Below are 10,849 nucleotides of genomic sequence, written 5' to 3' on the forward strand. Positions count from 1 at the left end.
CATAGTTTCACCAGATTGATTCCTGGGCTGATGGGACTATTCTGTGAGGGAAAACTGCAAGTGTTATAATCTCCCAAATTAAGAAGAATGAGGCACATCACAGAAAGTTATAAAATTCTGAAAGGGACAGGCAGAGAGTCGATGAAGAAGGATGTTTTCATTGGCTGTGGGATAGAAAACCACGGACACAGTCTCAGAACAAAAGACAAGCCATTAAGGACTGAGGTGAGGAGGAACCACTTGACTCGGAGGATGGTAAATCTTTGGAATTCTCCAGCCCACAAGGCTGTGGATGCTCAGTCATTAAATATGTTTCAGCCAGAGCCTGATAGATTTCTAGTTACAAATGACATCATGGGATATGGAGCTAGCGTGGGAATTTGCTCTAAGGTAGATGATCAGCCATGGCCTAGAATGGTGGAGCAAGATCAAAGAGCTAAATAGCCTACATCTACTCCCAGCTTCTTATGAAAAGTTTTGGCAATGTACCTTTCTTTTCAGCAATATTCAAGTTTGATACCATCAAACAGAAAGACAATGGTCCTTTTAGTTGCTGAGTGCCATGGAATCCTGCAAACATTTGTCTAAGCTCATTCCTTGCCCAAGAAAGCTTGCAAGGCAGCCATTTGTTGGGAACAAAAACAGAAAGTTACATTTCAGGTCCAGTGACCCTTCCTGAGAAGTTCTGAAATGTTACAAAGAAAAGAACAAAGAAAATTACAGCAATGGAACAGGCCCTTCGACCCTCCAAGCCTGTACCGATCCCAATCCTCTATCTAAACCTGTTGCCTATTTTCTAAGGATTTGTATCCCTCTGCCACTACCCATTCATGTATCTGTCTGGATAAATCTTAAATGACTCTATCGTGCTCACCTCTACCACCTCCGCTGGCAACATGTTCCAGGCACCCACCATCCTCTGTGTAAAGAACTTTCCACGCATACCTCCCTTAAACCTTTCCTCCCTCACTTTTGTTATGGGCTAGGCCAGGCCACTCAAAACATTCTTAAGCTTGCAGCCCAGACCATAACTTTGCAATTTGTTTCAGTAAGTGTACAGTGAAAATTACCTGGATTAAGTTAATGAGGTTGACTACCAGGTTTTAAAACAGACAAAAACTTACTATCACTGACATCAGGCTCACTGGTCAAATTACCTGGATTATCCCTGCTTCTCTTAAACAAGGGGACATTAGCAATCCTCCAGTCATCTGGGACCTCACCCTTGTTCAAGAATGCTGCAAAGATACCTGTTAAGACCCCAGCTATTTCCTCTCTCACTTCTTTCAGTAACCTGGGATAGATCCCAAAAGACCTGGGGACTTGTCCACCTTAACACCTTTTAGAATACCCAACACTTCCTCCGTCCTTATACCGACTTGACCTAGAGTAAACAAACTTCTATCACTAACCTCAACATCTGACATGTCCATCTCCTCGGTGAATACCAATGCTAAGGACTCATTAAGAATCTCACCCATATTCTCTGACTCCACACATAACTTTCCTCCTTTATCCTCGAGTGGGCCAACCTTTTCTCTAGTTATCCTCTTGCTCCATACATAAGAATAAAAGGCTTTGGGATGTTCCTTAATCCTGTTTGCTAAATTCAGATTTTTCTTCACTGACCTGCTGAGCTTTTTCAGCAACTTCTGCTTTTGTTTCTGATTTACAGCATCTGCAGTTCTTATGGTTTCCATTTGTTGGGAAGCTACTTTCCTTCATTTGCTCAATCTTCATTGTCTCCTCTCCTCGAGCATCTCAATCAAACCCTCATCTATCTCATACACTCTACTTGCTTGTTCTAACTGCCCTGTCTTTCGAACTGAGTCCTATTCTAACACATTTGATCTGGCTTCCCATTTTAAAACCCTGGCAGATAGATGTTAATGTAAATCTCTCACACAAACTGGATTACACATACTGGCAGAATAGCTGGAGCAGAATAATACAGATTGCATGATGCAGGACTCAATGAGAAAAGGTATTTAAAGCCGCCCATCAATTCATGACAGGTACCACTGGTTTGATTGGCAGGGAACTTTTCAGATGAGAACGTATTCATCAGTTTCTGGTTGCAGCTTAGAAACCAAGCATTAAATTAATCGCGTCTCTGTGCGAGCTGTAATTTACAAGCAATATTCTCTCCAAGTCAGAAGCTCATGAGTTCAATTTCAAGAAGAGAGTGGAAAATATTTCAAGATCATAGTGAAAAATAAATCAAGTGCTAATCAGGCTGACTAACCTTATTGGTACCGTGATCGTTACTGGAAGTCTAAATAAAGGGCCTGCATTAGGAGCTGTGATATCATATCCACAAATCTGCAATAAATGAATAAAGTAATCACTTCTTCAAAATAACCAAATCATGCCTGATCCAATAACAGAGCATTATACCACTGCTTTTACGTTTTCAATGTTAGACATAAGCAATGTTGAAGCTAATTAGAATATAGTATGCATTTCACATAAGGAGCACAGTATATATACAGTAACAAATGCTTTCAACATGCATTGTGGAAACAGGATTTCTCATTTTTTGTTTATCTGCACGATGAATCATTTCTAATTTTATTTTGAATTACATAACTGTACAGTGCAAAATTTATTTTACTTTTCTGGCTGACATGTCAAACAAAACTAGATAAAACTGCATAAAGCAAAATTAAGGTCTTGATGATCCAATAAAGTGGCACTTGCAAAAGACTAAATACATTTATAACTGCTTTGTAGCAAAGCTTTTAACAATAATTTCTTGCATGAAAACAATGTTGCAACTGTGTTACAAAAATAGACATTGCTGGAAAAGCTCTCTGTGGAGAGAAATCAGAATTAACATCACGACTCCTTGGGGTGGGTGAGTCCAGAACTAGAGGTCATAGGTTTAGAATGGGAGGGGAAAGATTTATAAGGTACCTAAGGGGCACCTTTATCACACAGAGGGTGGTGCATGCACAGAATGAGCTGCCAGAGAAATTGCTGGAGGCTGGTACAACTACAACATTTAAACGACATCTGGATGGGTATATGAATAGGAAGGGTTTGGAGGGATACGGGCTAGGTGCTGGCAAATGAGACTAAGTTAGGATAGGATATCTGGTCAGCATGGACGTGTTGGAACGAAGGGTCTGTTTCCATGCTGTACATCTCTGTGACTCGGAATGTTAACCCTGATTTCTCTCCATAGGTGCTGCCAGATCTGCGAAGCTTTTCCAGCAATTTCCATTTTTGTTTCTGATTTATAGCATCCAGAGTTCTTTTGGTTTTTAATTGCAACCTTGACTTTTCGCAAGAGTGTAAAATGTGTTGTACAGATCTGCTGTACGTTCGGATTTTCTTCTCTCCTGACATTGATAACGGTGTATACGATAGGTAGATAATCCAATTCTCTCTGTTTATGACAGGAAGCCAGCCCGTCTACCCTTGTGCATTGCTGAGCTCCAACTTCTCAAAGACTATTCCTTTTTTGGAAATGCCAAGCAGAAACAGGCTTTTGAACAAAGGTATACTCTGTATATTTACTAAATAAAAGGATGATTTAGTCTAAGATACCTCAGTAAAATGTACGCCTTCACGAAGGCCACGTGGATCCACTCGTACAGTTATATGTCTACATTGATTCATCAATTCCAAGTGACTGGGGCACTGAATCCATGAAGCACTGCATGTTAATGCTAAGTGAAGCTGCAGAGATATTCGTTCAGAGTTTTCTATCAAAAAAATGAAAATTTGAAAAAGTCAAAAAATTAAATCACTGTGCTGCAATTTCCATTTAACTACAAGTTTGTTAAAAAATGCATATTGCTGCATTTGTTTGCAGCTTGTGTTTTTATTAACATAGAGTCAGAGATGTACAGTACGGAAACAGATCCTTCGGTCCAACTCATCCATGCCAACCAGATATCCCAACCCAACCTAGTTCCACCTGTCAGCACCCAGTCCATATCCCTCCAAACCCTTCCTTTTAATATACCCATCCAGGTGCCTTTTAAATGTTGCAATTGTACCAGCCTCCACCACTTCCTCTGGCAGCTCATTCCATACACACACCACTCTGAGTGAAAAAGTTGCCCCTTAGATCTCATCTTTCCCCTCTCACTCTAAACCTATGCCCTCTAGTTCTGGATTCCCCCACCCCAGGGAAAAAATACTTTGTCCATTTATTCTATCCATGCCCCTCAAGATTTTACAAATCTCTATAAAACACCCCTCAGCCTGCAATGCTCCAGGGAAAACAGAACCAGCCTATTCAATCTCTCCCTACCGCTCAAACACTCCAACCCAGACAACATCTATGTAAATCTTTTCTGAACCCTTTCAGGTTTCACAAAATCTTTCCGATAGGGAGGAGACCAGAATTGCATGCAATATTCCAACAGTGGCCTAACCAATGTCTCGTACAGCCACAACTTGACCTCCTAATTCCTGCACTCGATACTCTGACCAATAAAGGAAAGCACACCAAACATCTTTTTCACTATCCTATCTACCTGTGACTCCACTTTCAAGGAGTTATAAACTTGTAACTCAAACATCTGAAGTGTGATAGATCTGACGTACGCTAGAGTGCTTCTGCACACACTACTGGATCTCCAGTGGTAATGCACAAGGTGATGTACAATCCTACGATACCCTGCTTTTAAGAACTTGTTCTAGCAAGCAAGATATTATTCTGCTGTTGATGTGAAGTCGTGTCCCATCAGTATAAAATGTAATAGTTCAATAAATAGATGATGCTAGTGTTTGTTATGCAGGATGTATCAATTGACAATTTTGCTTTTATATGCAGTAAATGCAAATCTGACACAAAAATTGATATGACACCTGCAATATTATAAAGAAATCATGCTAAAATCACTTTTTATAATATTTTACAAAGTTTTCAATGTAATTATTCAATGTAATTATATATTCTTTGTAAAGACTTGAACATTACAGAGGAGGGCCTGTTTCCACACTGTAAGTAATCTAATCTAATCTAATTTACCAGACCAGACAAAATCCCCAGCCGTACAAGTTTATAATTCAAAGCCCTTTTCATTTTTCTTGAAATGACAACCTTCAATTGTGGTTTGCATCATCAAGTTTACAATATCACCTAACCCCTATTAACCCCCTATCCTAAACCCCAAAATTATACTACTAATTTCATCATTTGCTTTAAAGTTTTTTTTGTTATGTTTGTTTTGGCTTCCTAGCTAAGCACTGAATCTATTACTACCTCAACAAGACTAGAATATCTCAAGGGAATAATAGTCTCTCAAAATGCAGGAAACTGAATTCCTCTTTTTAAATTCTACCCAGCTACTGTAAAATTACAGTTGTCTACAAACTCTTCTGAGAAAGACAAAATCTGTTTAAATTCAGATGGATAATTCGTTTTTCTATAATCTCCATGAACTGAATTCTATAAAGACATAGATATCTTTTCTCCAAATAAAGATCCATTCTCCTATCCATGACCAGATTGCCCACAAAGGATTATTTATGCTCATCCCTGAACACATAGTCACAGGAACATTATTTGATATTCAGAATTCCTTAACTGGAGCAATAAATTATATTCAATTTTTAATCCATGTAGATTTCATTATGCGATTACAGTAGTTTTTCCTCAGTATCAAAATGTTTTGAAGCTTTCATTATTTTCATTTTTTTGCACATTATTTTTCCACCTTTTTTGCACCATATTTATCTCATCATGTCATTTCACGTCACTTTCTCATTCACTACTTAGTTCTTTTTATATATTTATGTCTTTGCAATGACGATTTTTTTGCTATTCTTGAAATTCTCCCTCCCTAGTATTTTCAATATAGCAGTCTGAACATTCAGTGCAGCCTTCTAAAGAGAAGCGTACTTGATCTAAAGCCAAACTTTCTTCATGCACATGCAATTCAAAATATCCTCAAACAGTGGGTAAATCATTTTAACCAATACATGTTCAGTAATTGCAAAATCCCACAGTTATCTCATAGTTCAGGATGCACATCGACATTCCTGTGGAAGCTTTCAGATGATACCATTAGTACAAACTGAATACCAACATACACAAAATTATGCACAATTGGAGACTCTTACCTGCATTTTCTGGAAAGAGAGGTTCTATGCCAACTCCATGATCAGAAGGTGAAACCAGATGGGCAGGATCACGGAGGTAGATCCCACGTTGGTTTCCAACAGCAATGCTGAATCCCAAATTACTGCTACTCATGGATGAATTTTGAATGAGGTATTCATAAGCTTTATCAATCTAACAAGGAAGTAAGTTTCCTATATTAGGCTAGGTACTTTATTAAACTAGTCGGATGTTAGGTAATCTTACCAACAATACTTTGAACAGCAATGGCACAATTCTGCGATTTGGAAGAAATGGGAATGTGAGCAGGGCCTCCCATACCAGATTAAAGCTCTTGCAAAATTTTGAAGGGCCAGGCCCAAACTTTCAGGAACCACGCACAATTCTATTCTGTATTATAATGATGTATGGTTATAACATTGCAAAGGTATTTCATCTAAGATAGACTATGGTAAAACGTACCAAACATCAAATTGATGAGTGATCACAAACTTGAAGACACAGAAACCATCTGAGTAACTGCAGCCTTCACGGTCAAAACAAAACACTGGAAACAAACCGACCCATTGTGCCTGCCAAGGAAATAATAGCCAGTCCTTCCCACTGAGCCAAGATTCCATGTCAACAATGAATGTTATATTGGATTTTGAAGATTCAGAAAGATGAATTTAGGGATTATAGAAATAGGGTGGACAAAAGTGCTTAGAAGTATTTTCTCACATAGAACATAAATGTCAGTACAGACTAGCTGGATCAAAATTACTTGTTTCATTATTTGATCTCTGTTAGCGAGTTTTGAGCTCTATCGTTTTCCATTCATACATTTTAGAGTAATTGAACTAATATCCAAGAGAAAAAAATTAGGCTAGATAATATCAGTTGATGAAATGATTTAAAATATGGAATTGTAATGGAATTGAAATGAGTCTTAGAAACAGATGGTTAAATTGTGGAATGGTACAATTCTGTCAAAAAGGACACAAAATATTATGTTGCACTAAACTGTGCCTCATCAAGTCTGTGAGGTTTTAGAAAGAACTTAAAGTGGTTAATATCCTTTTGACAGGTAATTTAACCTTCTCCATATTATCCCAAAGCAATAAGCCAATTTAAAGAATGTTTAAAACTGACCTGAATTACACCATGCCCTTGTGCAAATACTTCAATATCATCAACTTTCAGGGCTGTGTTTTCAAGAGCCCGTCGAATGAAATGAACTGTGTAATGAACACCATTAATCTTAAGACCTAAGCAAAAAAGTAAAACATATTACTTGCCAGGAGGCCAGACGATGAAGGGGGGGTGAAGCAGTATACAGATCTTTACACACTTTCTTGAGCATCTATTTGCTGACATATGCAATACCAACAGCTATCACCTTAAACTTTAAGACCAACTCCAGTCTGCTGCTATTTATAGCAGGCCAAGTGATTCCCTTTTTAATGTTCAACACTTGGATCCAATTATACTATATTAATTTGTAACTACCCAAACATAAGCAAAGTATGGATTGTACATTATAAAGGAAAGAAGTAAATATGAGAAATAATGAATTAAAAAGCAATATGCTGTGGATGCCTGAAATCTGAAACAATTTCCCTCTCCACAGATGCCACATTTTTTTTTCAATTTCTTTGGGAAGACTGACGGCTTGCCCCTCCAAACACCCTAAGCTACTAACTTCATTTCTTTCCTTAGCAACTATCTGACAGAACTGTAGATTGTCACAACTTTGATCCCAAGCTGAGTTTCACAACACATATTCATGCCATCACAAAGAATGTCTAGAGCCACCTCCACAAAATGGCCTGATTTCACCACCATCACAGCTCAGTTCCAGTTGAAACCCTCACTTTGTCTTTGTTGCCTCTAAATTTAACTACTCCAATGCCCTGCAGGCTGGTATCTCACAATGTACTCTCCGTTAACTTGAAGTGATGCAAAACTCTGCTGCCCAAATCTTTATTTGCACTAAATCCTATTCACTTATCACCTCTGACATCAGTAAGTTGTGCTGGTCCCCACTAAAGCAACTTGTTGATTTTTAAAAAATCCTTATCCTTGCTCCATGTCTCACCCTGGCTCTGCCATTGTCCCGACCCTACAATCTTAAGTACCTTCCATTTTAATTGCTCTACCATTTCTGGGTTTACCTTGATTCTGAGCTCTGGAATTCTCTTTCTAAACCTCTCTCTCTATCCAAGATGTTTCCTGAAGTCCACTGGTGTGACCAAGCTATTGGTCATGCCTTCCAATAGTGCCTTTTGTAGCGATTTGTCTAAATTTTGCTTCATAAGTCTCCTGTGAGTCATTTTGGGAAGTTTTATCAAGTTAATTTCACTACATCAGTACACATTGTTGATTTTTGCAAATAGAAAGTTAAACCATAAGGGGACAGTAATGTACAGGTGAAGAGAGGCCATAATATAGTCAGATCACATAGAGTATTGTTGGTGAGATACAAGGAAATCATTAGAGCAATTCAGTAAAAACACATGATCTGACCAACAATATATTTTGCAAATAACTCATTCAGTGTCCTATAGTCAGATGGATTTGGATGAATGGAATTACTTAGCTAAATTTACTTTGTGAGCACACTGCGGTCTAAAGGTGATAGTTCCACTTTTGAAATATGGCTCAAAATATTTGTCTTCTATTTATATCAAAGTTGACCAGTCAACATTACATGGTGAATTAGGATAAATATCATGTTAAATAAAACTAAATTATCCAATACTAAAAATAAATTTGAAGTGTTCTATGGATTTCAAAAAATGAGTTATTACACCTTTTATACTCCATCTACACATCTCATTGCCATGGAAAGGCTGCCAACATCACCAAAGACCCCTCCCAATCCCAGTAATACTCTCTTCCAACCTCTTTTGTTAGGCAGATGATGCACAGGCTCGAACACACGCACCAACACACTCAAGAACAGCTTCTTCCCTGCCGTTATTAGACTGCTAAAGGAACCTCTCTAATTTCAAATCTAATGTTGGTCTTGCTTTGTGCGCCTCCTGTGCAGCCATAACCTTGTACGCCTCGCTCTGTCTAGGCACCCTATGCTCTGTATGTCCTTGTTTGCTATGATCTGCCTGTAATGCTCACAAAACAGAGCTTTTCACTGTACTTACATGTGACAACAATAAATCAAATCAAATTACACCTCTGAAATCTCACCTTAACTCCAGATCTAGTCCACACAACATGACCCTGAACACAAAACCCCAATATATCTTCTATTTGTATAGGACCATTAACATTAATATAATTTCAAAGCTCTTCAGAGAAGGCATTTGGAAAATAACAAGCTACTCAGGGAAAGTAATGAGGAAGGGTACTCAAAGGCTTCATTTAAGAGATGAGTTTTGTGGATGGAAAAAGGGAGAGCAAAACTGACAGAGAGGCACAAGGAGACATTTCCAAAAATTAGGTAAAGCAAGATGTCATCAGAACACGGGAAAGCAAATCCCATATCAGCAGAGATGTTCACATTACATTTAGAGATGCGGCCATGGAAATATACAAGGTTAAATTCACAGATGAAGCAGGATGGCCTGGCTGACTGTAAGTGGTTGCAGGAAACAAGAAGAAATAACACACTACAAAACTGAAAATGTAGATCATGATTCATTTAACTATTTTCATTGTATGTAAAAGACAAAAACAACAGACTGGAGATGCTTGAAAAGAGAGACTGAAAACAGAAATAATAGCAAAATGAAGTATGTTAGAAACAAAACAGAGTTTGGGAAAAATATAGCAGTTAGTGAAAATGGAATGATCGTGAGTGATTAGCTTGACTTGCAGTGACTGATACTGAAGGTTATTGCACAGTATTCCATTCCTAGCATAATCACGTACAACTTAACAAGGTGACTATTATACATTCAAAAAGAATATCCAAATTGCACTTCAGTAAATAAATTAAAACTCTGCTCAGTAAAAAAAAACAAAAGGAATTTCAGAGTTCCCAAGGTAAAACACTTGGGCAGGTGGCTCATAAAAAACTTTCCATAGGCCTTTCCATTCACCAGTTCATTTTAGAGTGCGTTATTTGGAAATGCACCAAACAATAAGTGCACTTTGTGAATGTTATCGTAAGGACAGACTGATGGGCAGAGGGGGTGGGGTGGCCTTGTTGGTAAGGGACGATATTCAGTCCCTTGCGCGGGGGGACCTAGAGTCAGGAGATGTAGAGTCAGTGTGGATAGAGCTTCGAAATACTAAGGGTAAAAAGACCCTCTTGGGAGTCATCTACAGGCCCCCAAACAGTAGTCTGGATGTCGGATGCAAGTTAAATCAGGAGCTGAAATTGGCCTGTCCCAAAGATGTCACGACAGTTGTTATGGGGGATTTTTACATGCAGGTAGACTGGGAGAATCAGGATGGTATTGGACCTCAAGAAAAAGACTTTGTGGAGTGCCTCAGAGATGGATTCTTAGAGCAGCTGGTGCTGGAGCCGAACAGGGAGAAGGCAATTCTGGATCTGGTATTGTGCAACAAACCAGAATTGGTCAGAGACCTCGAAGTGAAGGAGCCATTGGGAAATAGTGACCATAATACAATAAGCTTCAATCTGCAATCTAAGAGGGAGAGGGTACTGTCGGAAGTGACAGTACTTCTGTTGAATAAAGAGAATTATGGAGCTATGAGGGAGGAGCTGGCCAAAGATCAATGGTGCAATACCTTAGCAGGGAAGACCGTGGAGGAACAATGGCGGATATTTCTGGGTATAATGCAGAAGTTGCAGGACCAGTTCAT

The 10,849-nt window shown here is 38.6% G+C and overlaps 1 protein-coding gene across 2 annotated transcripts in view; it reads right to left on the reverse strand.

Moving 5' to 3' along the window:
• Nucleotides 1–10,849, reverse strand: part of tpp2 (tripeptidyl peptidase 2) — a 106,842-nt gene that overhangs the window by 55,985 nt on the left and 40,008 nt on the right. For both annotated transcript variants that reach the window (XM_043691155.1, XM_043691154.1), the window contains exons 12-15: nucleotides 7,211–7,326; nucleotides 6,082–6,253; nucleotides 3,553–3,710; nucleotides 2,246–2,322 (exon numbers count right to left, since the gene is read on the reverse strand). In XM_043691155.1, the coding sequence (XP_043547090.1) occupies nucleotides 2,246–2,322; nucleotides 3,553–3,710; nucleotides 6,082–6,253; nucleotides 7,211–7,326 (523 nt within the window). The remainder of the gene's footprint in view (nucleotides 1–2,245; nucleotides 2,323–3,552; nucleotides 3,711–6,081; nucleotides 6,254–7,210; nucleotides 7,327–10,849) is intronic.

The sequence above is a fragment of the Chiloscyllium plagiosum genome, chromosome 6 (assembly GCF_004010195.1).
Source record: "Chiloscyllium plagiosum isolate BGI_BamShark_2017 chromosome 6, ASM401019v2, whole genome shotgun sequence".
Classification (NCBI taxonomy): domain Eukaryota; kingdom Metazoa; phylum Chordata; class Chondrichthyes; order Orectolobiformes; family Hemiscylliidae; genus Chiloscyllium; species Chiloscyllium plagiosum.